Source organism: Ursus americanus, chromosome 10, assembly GCF_024610735.1.
Source record: "Ursus americanus isolate L20-20 chromosome 10, mUrsAme1.1.p, whole genome shotgun sequence".
In the NCBI taxonomy this organism is placed as follows: Eukaryota; Metazoa; Chordata; class Mammalia; order Carnivora; family Ursidae; genus Ursus; species Ursus americanus.
Window position 1 is genome coordinate 68,384,621 of NC_142136.1, and position 14,961 is coordinate 68,399,581.

Below are 14,961 nucleotides of genomic sequence, written 5' to 3' on the forward strand. Positions count from 1 at the left end.
TGGGATTTGAGAAATACATTAAACTATACATTTTTTTCTCTTCTTACATTCATGTAATATACAAATCACATGCTTAGCATAAAAGAAAACTTTGCTAAATTTCCCAAAACAAAGATTTTTTTTTAATTTTTAGGAGAAAGTCAACAATAAAAAGTTTTTTAAAAATCCTCTAATTATTGGAAAATTAAGCATCTTCCACATAATTTCTGGGTCAAAGATGAAATCAAAATTGAAACCACAAATTCAGTATCCAGAAGAGAATAGGAAAAAAAACATTATAGCAAAATCTATTAGATACTTCAGTGGGGGGAGGATTTATGGCCTTATATGATTTTATTGTTTAAAAACAAAGTACAACAAAACAAGATTACACAAAGCCATGAATATATTATTTGGAACAATTTGGATCTTTTTTTTCCTTTAGTGAGAAAATGATCCGGTGCTTTTATTGACTTTCAACTTTTTTCATTTGAACGGTTTCCTTTATTTTTCTGTCCCATGCCAAAGTCACAGTGAGAGCGGATAAAGCGATCGAGAATTTGTCTGTCTGAAAATTACAAAGAAAAATAGGATGAAATTTTCCATTTAACTATTTAAGTGCTAAATAGACAAATTCTAGGAAGGAGGCAAGTATCGGATAATAGTAATCTATATACAAATTTGATGAGACCAAAATAATCAAAGGGTATATGTCTAACACCTATAAAGGCACAATTGTGTAATTATTGATTTAAAAAGAGTAAATTTAGTATTCAAAGGATCAGCAAGGCTTCCTGGAAAGAGCACGGCGTTTTGAATGAAGCTGAGGTAGGTTTCCATTCCACCCTGGCAAGCGTTAGCAAGTCATGTGACCTTTCCATTCCTTCATTTCCTCATCTTTGAATATATACAATAGGATTTACCTTGCACAGTTGTTGGACTGGATTAGGGATACTATGTGTGAAGCACCTAGACAAAGCCTGGTCCATAAGAGACAATAAATGGGACAGCCTTACCCTTTAATACTGAGAACACAGTAATAAACAGCGATTAAAAAAAAAAAAAGAAAAGAAAAGAAAAACCAATACAGGCTACAGCTCCCAGAGTTTCCTGCAAGCTGGGGCTGTTTTTCTGCCACCAGCTGTTGGTGTGCTTTGCAATCTTTGACTGACAACTGACCATGAGAGGGCCCTTCAACTTCCTGGTCTCCACTTCCTCAGATGGAAAATAAAGGAATCTTGTCTGGTTCTGAACAGCTATAGTTCCCTAATTCTATTTAAAAAAAAAAATTTATATATATATAATATATAATAATTATATATATATAATATTACAGAGTGGAACTGTAAAATTGTTCTCACTCCTAGCAATTGTCATCTGTGTAGCAAAAACCAAAAGAAAGGAAGAACGCAGGGGCACCTGGGTGGCACAGTTGTTAAGCGTCTGCCTTCGGCTCAGGGCGTGATCCCAGCATTCTGGGATCGAGCCCCACATCAGGCTTCCCCGCTGGGAGCCTGCTTCTTCCTCTCCTACTTCCCCTGCTTGTGTTCCCTCTCTCACTGGCTGTCTATCTGTCAAATAAATAAATAAAATCTTAAAAAAAAAAAAAAAGAAAAGAAAAAGAAAGGAAGAATGCAAGTAGTACCGTGTTCCCATGTTCAATGTCCCTGTTACCATGCTCAGTGTTACAAATGTCAGCCGGGGTCTAAAGACTGGGAGTGCGTGTGTGTGTGGTCCTACTCTCCAATTCTTCATGGTTCTTTGTTTTTTGTGACCTAACATCTTCACCCTACTCCATATCTTTTTTGACCTCAACGTCGTTTTCAATCTACGTGTACTTTCCTTGAAGTGAAACACACCGGTCTTTCATGAGCAGTTAGATGGGTTGATACTTGCATGCATGTAGCCTGTACCCATATAATAAGATCACTGCCACCACTCCAGAAAGACCTGTCATGCTCCTTCCCAGTCAACACCCCTCCTACCCCAAGACACTCACTGTCCTGATTTCCTTCATCACAGAGAAGTGTTGCCTGTTGGAGCCCTTAGAACATACACAATCACACGACGTGTAAGATTTTGTGTCTGGCTTCTTTGACTCAGCACTGTGTTTTGGAAGTTCATGTTGTTGACTACTACGATAACTTATTCTTTTTTATTACGTAGCAGTATTTCATTTTATTAATACACCAGTTTGTTTACATTCTACTGTTGGTGGAAATTTGGATTGTATCCAGTTTGGGACTATTAAGAAAACAGTGGCTGTGGACATTTTTGTATAAGTCCTTCAGAGGACACATGTTTTCTTTTCTCTTGGGTAAACACCCAGAAATAGAATTTCTGGGTCATGGAGTAGATATAGGTTTAACTTTATGGGAAACTGCCAGATCTGTTATGAATGTTACACTGATGCTACTATTTGATAGGCCTACCAGCAACGTATTGCTCTGTATTCTCAACATTTGTTAGTTTTAGTTCTTGTCATTTTAAGCCTAAAATGTGTCTATTTTAAATCCTGCACCAAAGAGTTAATTTTAAATAAGCAAGCAAGCGAATAAAAAAATCCTTCTTATGCCAAAGATAAACATATAAGATGAATCAAGTTCAGCATGAAGGAATAAAAAAGATGAGATGGTATCAAATTTAATATCAACTTAAACAACTGTTCAAAAAGGCTACCAGTTATAATTCCAACGCTACCTGCATTTATTATGCATAGATGCAGATTCATGTCCCCATGTTTTTGTTTATGCTATTCCCTCTGCTACCTCTGAATGGCCCTGCTTCTCCTCATCATGCTGATTCATCCTTGACCCTTAAAAGAGGCCTCAGAGCAGCCTTCCCTAATGCCCTTTCAATCCACAGAGTTGGGAGTATCCCTTGTAGGCGTCTAATATACCCAAAGACTACTTCAATTACAGAGCTTATCACATTGTACTTATGTGTCTGTCTCCCACACCTGATAAGGAGTTCTTTGGAAAAGTTCTTTTTTATTTACCTTTGTATCAAGTCAGCATTACAGGTATTCAATCAATGAAGCTCCTTGAGCCTGTGAATATATTTTTAACAATACTGAATCACAGCCTAGGAAGAAATACCCTTTGGATAGCTATATGCATGGGAGTTTTGATTGGAAGAGATGGGGAGGGAGTGATAGCTGAAAGATTCTGAAAACCAGATTTCAGATAATTTTGTCTTTTAAGGAGGAGGGGGGGAGAGGCGGGGGGATAAGTACGGAAATGACAGTCTTTACCAATAGATAACAGAGGCCCAAAGATTAAGATGTTGGGTGGTCTGAATCACTCAGAGATCAAAACAATTTTGAAAACAGAATGGCCACTAAAACATTTAGTTCAAATCTCTCAAGTTATAATAGAGAAACTCAATACCAAATAGCGATACACAGAATTATCAGAAACAAAAAGTTCACCTTAAGTTGCTCTTCCTTTCTTATTTCCCTAGCTTAATTTCATGTCTTCCTGGAATCTTCTCTATCCCACCTCACCCCACCATCTCCCTAGCCCCCTGATTTAGGCCATGATGTTCATTCTTCCCCTTCCTCTCTCTCTTTCAAAATATACCTGTTCCCCCTTCCCTTCTGTTCCCTTCCCCCCTGTTCCCCTATCCAAACAGGATACCGATACTGCCTAACGGGGGTAATCTAGTAAAGTACTTTAAGCAAGGTGGTAATAATTCACTCAGCCTAGTGTATCCGCCAAGTTTTTTATTCTCTTGCATACTGGCTCAGCCCTACCACACATGAGCTCTGCTGAGACACTTGCCATCTGAAAAGCATTAGTGTCATCCCAGACACTAATGACAATTAAATGACAAGAAAATGACAAGAGTTTTGGGGCATAAGAATTCAAAGGGAACCTCCTACTTGCTTGTCAGCCTCTAGCATAGCTGGCTGATGAGTAGGTCATTCAAAAGCAAAACTAGGAAAGAGAAACTAAAACCCACAGCAAGCAGAACCTGCAAACGCCCAAGTCAGTGCAACATGGCAAGGCTCTGGCGCCTGATCATCTGGGTACCTGCCCCCAGTGCTGTCCTAAGGGCACCAGGAAAGCAGGATACCTGAAAAGCAACCAAGGCCTAGATTGGCCCAAAAGCTACCTTGTTAGTTAATAGATCATGTCTCACTTGTTTGGGGAGAAGACTCAACTGGAAAACCCAACTGGATCAGCTTATGCTAGGAATCTTGGAGAAGGTAGATCTGAGTAGAGCGGAAGCTGTCAAAGCACCTGCAGAGTCCTCAGTTCACCCCTGGGGGACACCACGAGGACTCAGTTACAAATCACACACACACACACACACACACACACACACACACACACACACACAACCAAGGACAGAGGCACCAGCAGGCGCCATGGTTTTTCCATGCAGGCAGAGAAGTGACGACTCCACCTGTATTTCAAATCCCCGGGCAGATGGGAGCATCTGCTTTGGGCTCACTCTGTAGGGTCAAACAGATGTGGCTCCAAAGGTGAAAAGAGCACATTACAAAATGCAGACTATGGTTTTATATATATGAACAAAAGCTGGGAAAAAGATTGGAAAGCAGGCTGGAGCTGGATGGGTAGCTTCCGCACTGCTGCCCTGGAAGATCTGAACAGCCGAACTCAAGGAGCCTCTTGGTTTCCTTCTGAAGTGTCAGACTGGCCCAGAAGCATCTGTTGAGAGGAACAAGGCTCCCAATGGCAAACACAGGTTTCTGCCTGTGCCTTCGAGCGAGGCAAAACACCTGCTTCTGGTACTTCTTGAAACCCAACATTCAAGCTCTTTTAAGGGCCTTTGGGCCATCCACCCTCAGTCTGCAATCATGGAAAGTATCCTCTTTCCCTCCTTACACACACATACACACACATGCACACCCCTCACCAGTCTTGCCTACAGTAGGGTTTCGGTTTTGTGTGGGGCACAAGACCCTAGCATAAGAGGGGGTTTCAGTGAGGATTACAGAGGACCAAGCTCTTCTGATTGTAGCTGGGGACAGGCAAAGGACAGAGATTGGGGACCCAAGGCAGGTGGGAGGCAGGGAGGAGGTGGAGGGTTACTGAGGAGCTGGTGGAAGTCCCAAGTTAAGCCTGACCACAGGGCACAAAACGAGGCAGTGACCGCCACATAGCCCCAAGCACCAAGTGGCAGGTAGAAATGGTCCATGGTGTGCAGGAAGAAATATTGGAACCTATATTAATATTCTACATATTTATGTTCTATAACATTATATTGCGTCGCTTTTTATTTCTATCTTCAGCATTTAGTATTAATTAGTTTAATGGTATATGAGCATGCTTTATAGAAATAAATGTTTACATTGGGCATGTGCTCAAAAATGGGGAGTAACAGGGAGTGTGATCACTAGCCGTGGTTGTGGAGGGCTGCTGTTGGAAGAGTTTAGTTTCCTCTCCTCCAACTCCTATTCTCTGAGTTGACATTTTACACATGCACAGACTGACCGGTTGCCCCTGAGGTGCTCCCAAGCAGATTCCAGTCCCTGGGCCCGGGCTGGGCTAAGTCTCTGTAATACAGAATGAACTAACACTGTCCAGAGAACAGCCTTTGCTCTATTGGAAGATATCCTACACAGAGATTCTCATGTACCCGAAAAAGCCTGTCACCAAAAGTACCATCAGACAGGAAATAAAGATTATGTAAGATAAAACAAAACTCTGAGGAAGCATAAACACCCACAGAAGAAATCACTTAACTGTAGTAAAACCAGAAATCATCCTGGAGAAATGCAACCACGGGTTGAAGGAGCAAAGTGAGTGAGATCAGAAAGGAGTGAAAGGCTAGATGTTTCTTTTTTAATAAGTGGGGCTACAGTCGCTGGGGCCTCTTTTAAGAAAAATTTATGTTCAGTGGGTTGAGGCTGACACAAAACTATGGGATTTCTTTGAGGCAATGTTTATCTTCTGAACATTTAATTCCAGCAGCTAAACATTGGAACAATTTCCATTTGGCATAAAAAACAATGTATTACAATCTGTACATTCATTCAGTAGTAATTCAAGCCCTCCTCCTACCTTTGTAGGAAACACTCTGAAGGTACTCTGTGACTTGAGAGGGGGTAAATGAGCTCAAAATCGTTAAGAAATCCAGGTAGGCTTTCCCGTAATCACTTTGGTATATAGTCTGCTTCTTCGTGCGCTCTTGATTCTTCATGTGGCTGTACAGCACAGCAGGGACTAGGGGGACACAGGGGAAGGAAAGACATGGAGGCTGTCACTGAGCAAAGAATTCCTGCCCTTATTTGTCAAACACACCCGCAAAAGCCAGGATCCCCACTTGGAGCTTAGTCAGCATTCTTGAGGTTCTGGAAAGCCAGGCAGGGTAGGAGGGACTTCTCCCATGATTCGGGCTATGCAGAGCTGCTGGGACTCAGGACGGTTGCTGCTAGCAGTAGGGGTGATTGGGGCTATTGGCCAGAAACTCAAGAGTGACTACCATTTTCTGAAAAGTTCTCCCTGAGATCGACTCTTCTGCAGGTCAGAGTGTTGGGATGGTAGCATTCACTACCTCCTTAGTAAACAAATGCCTTCATAGAAGCTTCTTTCCTCTTTGCGCCATCTCCTGTGCCGACTGGGCTGACACATTAAGAGGAGTCCCTCAGGGACCCAGGTGAGTGTGGATGAGCAGTGATGATATGTCCAGCCAGTACTCATCGTACATTCAGACTAAAAAATTATCAGGTGCAAGCAAAACCAAAACCATTTATGTTTGATTCTGAGTATTGCTCATTTCATGTGGGTTCTGATAGTCATGGAATTATCATGACGAAAAAAAAGCAATGAAAACAGGATGTGAGAATCTAATGTCTACAACATGCCCAATCTTTGTAAATCTTAAGGACACCTTAAATACTGCTTTCGGTCCCAGGGGTCCCCTTTACAGGGACCACCGGCCGGTGGGAGGAAGCAGACTGATGAGGGGACTTTGATGGCACATCCAGAGAAGAGTGTTTATAAGGTCTGGAAATGCTTTAAGTAGAGAATATGGAAGGTATGTAGTAAGATTTTCATAGAATAATTTATACTGGTTAACTCTGTAGGAAGAAGTATAACCAAAGCCAAAGTTTATGCAAGGGAGGTTCCAGCTGTTGAGAACTTTCCAACAGTATCCAAAAATGAAACCTTTGCCTTGGGGGTGGGGCACTCCCCCCCAAAAGTGACAATATCACCCGTTGGCAAGGCCGGGATAGAGGGAATTCCCATACGGTGTGAGGATCTAGACGAGGTGATTTCTAGGCTGTCTTCTAACCTCGAGATGCTAAGCTTCTATCCTGTGAATTTTGTCTACAGCAATACTTGATTCCGACTCCGTGCCAGGAATAGACTGACACCAAATTATACTCTTAACCGGTTGCTTCGAGATGGCTTGGCCGTGGAACTTTCAAAAACTTTTCTTTTGAAAACAGCAGGAATCAGGATCATAAAAGAACACTCGAATAGAATGGTTTTCAAATCTGATGATGCGGGATGGAGGTACCACATGGTTAAGCTTCCGGGGGATAACTGACAAGTCTAATTTGAGTCCTACCCAGTCTCTTTTTTGGTCATTTTATAGCAACTAAATCCTTCTTTTTGTTTTATAAAGGGGAAGCATCTGCCAATCCCAACAACTGCCCCCTCCCTGCTCCCCCCACCCCACCAGCAGAGCATGTACTCGTTTCATAGCATAAGCAATCAGTTCTTTTCCAAGACTTACTCATTCCCTGGGTTTGAAGCTAGGCATAGTTTTGATTCCTTGCAGGGATGCAGGGATCACTGACATTCTTCATAACTGTTACCAAGATTACCTGGCAGGGCCCTGAGTGCTGAAGAATCTTGGAACAAGGACAGAATTTATAAAGTTGCTTTAAAAGCTACAGATGTACTTACCTAGACCCTGAGAAGCAACTGGTAGGCTTGAATAGCATCCATATCTGAAACTAAAATCCTGCAATTCAGGAATTTTAGCTGGAGCTTGGTAATTCCGTCGAAATTCCGTGTCTGCAGGTCGGGGAAGTAGCTTTTTCCATTCCAGAAACATCGGAGAACTTTCCTTAATCTTCTGAGCTGGGGTGGGGATACAAATTCAGAAGTCCTTGTGAGCTATTTAAAATAGTGTCCTATTTTCCCATTTTGCTTCTGGCAGTACCTTCCAATTTATCACACTAAACCAAAGTAGCTTTTATGGATATTTCAACAGAGAAATAATTTTCTGCTTTATCAGGCACAGAAAGGGTTGCTCCAATGATTAGAAGCAGCTTCTAATGAAGAGATTGTATGTCAGTTAGGAGTGCTCTTTTGTTCTGCTGGGTGGGCACAGAAGGCATTCCTCATTCCAGTAGGCCTGCCTAGTCCCTGGGGCAGGGGTGGGGAGTGGAGTGAGAGTTTACGTAAGGCTAGGGTTGACGTATAAAACATAGGATGCCAGTTAAATTTGAATTTCAGATAAATAATGAATAATTTCTTGGTTTAAGTGTGTATCAGAGTTCATTGTTTATCTACTATATATAATTATTCAAATTTAACAGGTCACCCTATATTTTTATCTGTTAAATCTGGCAGCCCTAGATGGGGTAGTGCATATCATTCTCATTACCTGGAAAAGAACCACTTGAAGCTTATCCCTTACTGATGGGGGGTTAGGTAACATTGTTGTCATTGGTGGACAATAGCACTATTATTTCTTTGAAATAACTCTGCTAACAAGTATTCATTAAATATATAACCATTAAATACCTATGAAGCACTGACTAAATGCCAGGTCACACAAGCACTACCAGATTATAGAGGAGTTGCAAGCCATCTGCCTTAGAATAAGTTCATCCCTAATTCTTGCTATCAAGTGTTGGTTCAGAGGCACATCAGGTCACACCAACTTTATCCAGGACAAAAGTGTTAAAAACATGGATATCAGCACAATATCCAAATAGTGCCAATTACTATTGAAACTAAACTCGAATTTTGTTCTGAATTCATTTTTCAATAGGTCTTTTCAAAATAAATTCAAATGTACATCAAACAATATGTGATGCTATCTACTGGCATCCGAGAGCATTTTAATATTGATTTTTAAAATGATCTCTGTCTAGACCAGAACAGTGAAAGACAGTTTCACTAGACGCTGCCTCTTCAGTTAGAAGACTCAGGAAAGAGACGTGATATTCAATGAGCCTCATAATGACCTCATACACTGCCCAAGGAGAAGACAAAGTTATAGAGAAGAGGCAACTCTAGGGCTTAATATCGGGACATCCCTCAAGATATTTTGGAAAATCATCTGGTAGTGTTCCTTGTATCCACCATCTATAACTTGGTTTTTGTAAATTACTAATAGCTTTATAGGAGAAAAACAAATTCCTGTGGAAGTACTTGATACATATGTTTATCCCTCTTCCCTAGAACTACCACTCAATAGCAAATGTTTTCAGATCCTACATGTGTTCTGTGCCAAAATTAAAAATAATGTAGTCATTGTTCTACCTTGAGACAACCTCAAGCTAGTGTGATTAGTAAGATATATACAGGACAAACAGATATGGATGTCTTGTATCCCTAACACCAGGAACCATGGTTCTCACGTGGAGATAATACATCAGACTTACCCAGGAAGGTTTTTCCAAAACCTATTTGCTGAACCTCATCTCAGACATTGAAAAGCTCTAGAAGCGGGGCCCAGGCACTTACACTGTGAACAAGCTTCCCATTTGCTTAACAATCACTGCCTCAGAGCCTTCAGTAGGTGCTACAGAAGCCCAGAGAGAATACAATGAGCTCTGTTAGGGGAGGAAGGAAAACCAAAATTAAAATGCAGACAGAGCAAAGGATGTGCTTTGATGAGGTGTCAACACTGAAGTAAAAGGTATGCAGTGCGTTTGTGAAGTATGGTCTGGCTGGCAGGAGTATAAGCCATGCAGAGCAGGGAGAAGTAGCTGAGGGTGAAGCAGAAGAGGTGAGAAACCAGTTTGCAAAGGGTCTTGAGGGGCTGGTCCACGGAGACCACAAAGAAACAGCATAGTGGAACAATTGGAGGTGAAGACCCAGAAAAGACAAAAATCAGGGCCTAGACTTACTGAATCCATTTGAAGATAAAGATTAAGTCTTACTCTTCATTGGTACCTTAGCACTTATTATAGTAACAGACCTCATTAAATGTTTATTAAATTAATGAGGGAATGAAAGAAAAAAATCAGAAACAATCTGAACCACATTCTAGTGACTATGTGATACATGCTTATAGTAATCTTTAGCTCTTCTTAACTAATGCTTTTATTGCCTTTATAAAATTTCATCTTAATGTGTCCTTTCAGCATTATTAAGAAGAAAAGTTCTTGATACAAAGGATCCAATCAACCCCTGAAGTCCCCATAGTGGTATGAAGTTTGGACAGACAGGTTAACTATGACTCAGAGCTAACCAGACCCAATGCTAACCCCACCTCCAGGCCTGGACTCCTCCCAGGGAGGCATCCCTGTTCCTCAGAAGCTCAGCTCCCACGGTTTCTTTTCCTCTCGATAACAGTGATACTACACTAGTGTAGCTGTAGTCCAAAGAGAGAAACTGGCCCATTGCAGATTAGTATGGCATTTACAGAAAGGCCCAATTCAAAAGTAACATCTACAGCAAAGACTATTCAAACCCACTGGGACCACTGGCACATAATCTACAGCCAAGTGAGAACTAGTTCTGCTGTCTTTGTCTGCTGTTCCAATTCATCACAGCCAAGTTCTCCAAGCCTAAATGTGAAAACAAGCACACTTTAGTGTTTCTCACTCATTTACCTTAATACCCTAATGAGGACACAAAGATAAAAAATGGTCCCTCTGGTGTTTCAGAAGCTTAAATCATTAGAGAAACAGATACCAAAAAAAAAAAAAAAAAAGAGAGAGAGAGAGAGAGAGAGAGAGAATTACAATATTAGGTGATAAACACTGCAAAAGAGACAAGAATAAGATCTATAAGAACATATGGGAGGGCCACCAATCCAATCTTGCAGGATCAGAAAGATTCCCAGGAGAGAAATGAAACCTATATTTAGACTTAACTTATGGATAGGCATGGGCTAAAAGAAGGGAGGGACAGGTGTTCCACAGGAAGGAAGCAGTGTGTGCAAAAGGCACAAAGCTGCCAGGGGCATAGAGAGTCTGGAGGAAGGAGGGCAGTCGGTCTCAGGGAGAGTATGGGGGGTGGCAAGGGAGAATGCTGGCGTGGCAGGCAGGGACCAGATAGTACAGACTCACATTAAGGCATTTAGCTTTTGTCCTGAGGACAATGGGGAGTCACTGAAAAAGTTTTCAGCTGGAAGGTGATATCAATTTGCACATCTGGAAACTCGCTATAGCTATAGGATGGACTGTGGATTGGAGGCAACAAAAGTGGAAAAGGGACTAGCTGGATTAGAGGTCATTCAAGGAGGAGACACGGGTAGCAGTGGCTTTGGGGAGGAAGAGAAGCAGATGGAGTTAAGAGATTTAGGAGAGACTCTTGGCAGGTCTTGGGTATTTATCTACACATGGGGAAATGGTAATTTGTGCACACTGAAAGGACTTTGATTAGAAGCTCGAAGACATCTTTTAAGAATGCTGACATTTCAAATGTCTTTCCATCACCCTTAATGTTTATCTGAAGTATGGAGGTCTTTTGATTCTCTACTCATCTAACTTCAAAAAGTGCATTTCCCATATATTTTTTCCATCATTCAGCAAGTATTTACAGAGCATCTCTTGTACACCAGCACTAGACTATATATATTGCACTAGATTCTGAGTGAATAAAGGCCTTTGGGGCACCCACTGAATAGTGCAGGGAAGAGCAAAACAAAAGCAGCAACAACAACAACAACAAAACCCCAAGAATCAGTAAACAAATGAGAGCAAAATGCAAGGTGCTAGAAGGTAACAGTGAGGTGATGGCACACCTCTTCAGATAAAATAGTAAGGAAAGCTCTCACAGGCAAGGTGACATTTAACTGGAGTCTATAGAATGACACAGTAAAATCACAGAAAGAGCTGGGAGAAGAGCAATGCAGGCAAAGGGGACAGCCTACACACTGGCTGAAGGTGGGGGGAAAATTGGCATCTGATAGGAATTTTTAAAAAAGGCCCATGTGGCTGGAGCCTGGTCAATGAGGGGGGATGGAGTGAGAAGAAATGGTAAGGAGGGAAGCAAGGTCCAGGCCAGCCTCGTAAGACAGAATGAACAGAGAGAAGGAACTGAAATTTGGATTTTATTCAAAGTGCAATGCAAAGCCAGTGAAATAAAGCAATAGAATCATATGATCCAGTTTAGATTCATAAAAGAACATCTATATATATTTGGCTCCTCCTTCCCCAAATTTCACCAGAATGATAGATTAGAGGTTAACACATTTTTAGTAGACAGAAATCAAATACAGACGTGCCAACTGAATTAGCAAAGTAGAGGAAGCTAAAACAAAGTGACTGCTGAAGAGGATAACAAAACAGTGAGCTAACCCACACTATAGAACCCCAACAGGCTTCTGTAACAGGTACAGGGGAAGGCAGGTACTGCAGCTTAGGCTGAAAACAAGAGGCTTGGGTGAAAGCTTATGCACAGAGTGACTGGAGTTCCTGCACAATCTTCTTAACTTCACGTAGTTATTTGACTGTCCTTTCCTAACCTGAAGTTTATTAGGTGCAAAACTGAACCAAAGAAGCTCTGGATGCCAGGACATCAGGCACAGTGGAAGGTAGGTGTAGTGGGATGCTAAACAGGAAAAAGAAGGGTTCGGTGAGAATCTGCCCAGCAAGCAGGAAGATCCCAGTTACCTTCCTGATCCTGCTCTCAGAATGCCAACAGCCAAGTGTTTATCTCCCTGGAGAAACTGACCTATAAATACAGGCATTTGGGGGTTTCCCAACCAAAAGAGAGCTTATCACCTAACCACCTAAATCAAGCACCAGCTAACAAGCTCCATCTCTTGTAGCTTCCAAACCCTTATGGGTTTTGTGAATCTTAGAAATTAATATATTACATACAGTCACTTCAAGAAAAGAAGTGTCCACAGAATTGAAACAAGTTTTATTAGCATCATAGTAAATCTGCCTCTGCTTCTCTTGTATATATGAACAGAAGAGCAAATTTTCATTAGACTATTAAAATGCTCAGAGAAAATAGAGACAAAGCAAAGAACAGCTGAATACGTTGAAAATTAAGTATATCATAACTATCCTAAATTTTGTAAGAGAATTACTACATGCATAAAACAAGAACAGAATTCTTTTTAAAAAATAATCATGTTGAGGGCAGGGGTCTATATACTGCAGTAAATAGAATTTATTCATTTTATTTTTCAAACAAAAAAATCAGCAAGAGGAAGAACAAGAGCTTGGATATTAAAAATTCAATAAAAGAGTTACATTAAAAGTAAAGAATTTTTCAAGTTAGCAGAACAAAAATACAAAGAGAGGGGCGCCTGGGTGGCTCAGTCGTTAAGCATCTGCCTTCGGCTCAGGGCGTGATTCCAGAGTCCTGGGATTGAGCCCCACATCAGGCTCCTCTGCTGGGAGGCTGCTTCTTCCTCTCCCACTCCCCCTGCCTGAGTTCCCTCTCTCACTGGCTGTCTCTCTCTCCATCAAATAAATAAATAAAATCTTAAAAAAAAAAAAAAAGAAAGAAAGAAAATGGAAAAAAAATGTTTAAAAAAAAAAACAAAGAGGGGCGCCTGGGTGGCACAGCGGTTAAGCGTCTGCCTTTGGCTCAGGGCGTGATCCTGGCATTATGGGATCGAGCCCCACATCAGGCTCCTCTGCTATGAGCCTGCTTCTTCCTCTCCCACTCCCCCTGCTTGTGTTCCCTCTCTCGCTGGCTGTCTCTATCTCTGTCATATAAATAAATAAAATCTTTAAAAAAAATACAAAGAGAAAGATACTAGAAGAGAAAAGGTAAGAAAATTGGAGGATCAATTCAACTAATAGGAGTCCCAGAAGAGAACAGAGAAAAGAAATGGGGAAAAAATAGGAAGGAGCTATGCAGGAAACAATGCCCAGAATTGAAGGACATGACTCTAGCTTTTAGAGTCCCTGAATGTCCAACATAATCAGTGACAAAACATTCTTACTAACGCATATAGTCATGAAATTTAGAATGTCAGGAATAAAGAAAGGATCTTAAGCACTTCCAGAAAAAAAAAAAATACAACAGGGTCAGGAATCAAAATGGCATCAGTCTTCTACAAAGAAATCCTGGATGCTAGAAGACATTTGGAGGAATGGATTCTGAGGCAAAGTGATTATCATCCTAGAATTTTATATCCAGCCAAACTATCAGACAAATGTAAGGAATTAAAAAAGGACATTTCCAAAATGGGAAGAACACACTCAAAAAAGTTCCTCCCATGCACTCTTTCTTAGGAAACTACTGGAAGATGTGCTTCAGCAAAACCAGGGAAGAAAGACAAGAAAGAGGAAGAGGAAATAAGATCCAATGCAGGCAGAGGCCAAAGCAATTCCCAGAATGATGTCCCAGGGCACAGTTGGGCAGCAAAGCCCCAAAGCAACCAGTCTAGATTAGGGGAGAATGATGAAAGGTGTCAGAAAGGTCATCTCTGGGAAAAATACTAGAAGTGGTAGAAGTGTTTGAAATTGTGTTTGGAAAAACTCCTGGTAAGTATGTGACAAAGTATTTCGAAAAAATTAGTGACAGGCACATAGAAGACTAGGCATATGGGGGAAAAGTCAATTATTAACTCTGGTAAAAAAAAATTTAAAAAAAAAAAGGAAAGGAAACAATCATAAAATACCACCTGGCAAAGCAGTGAATGTTTACATAATCATATCGTTATATCATCACAATATAAACATTAGCAATTGAATTAAACAAAACTTTGTAAAATAATTATTGAGAGAATGGATGGAAGGGGTGTGAGAAAGAGTTACAGGACAGCCAAATCCTCAACCAGCATAACAGGAAGTCAATAATGTCTAAAACTGATGAATCAAAAATATCAGTATATGGATATTATTTTAAA

At 40.9% G+C, this 14,961-nt stretch overlaps 1 protein-coding gene across 1 annotated transcript in view; it reads right to left on the bottom strand.

The window, feature by feature from the left end:
* Window positions 1–218: 218 nt before the first annotated feature.
* TEX26 (testis expressed 26) overlaps window positions 219–14,961 on the bottom strand; it is a 36,553-nt gene continuing 21,810 nt past the window's right edge. Inside the window, exons 7-9 of the mRNA XM_087865216.1 lie at window positions 7,866–8,042; window positions 6,012–6,173; window positions 219–547 (exon numbers count right to left, since the gene is read on the bottom strand). Of these exons, the coding sequence (XP_087721342.1) occupies window positions 456–547; window positions 6,012–6,173; window positions 7,866–8,042 (431 nt within the window). The 3' untranslated portion in view covers window positions 219–455. The remainder of the gene's footprint in view (window positions 548–6,011; window positions 6,174–7,865; window positions 8,043–14,961) is intronic.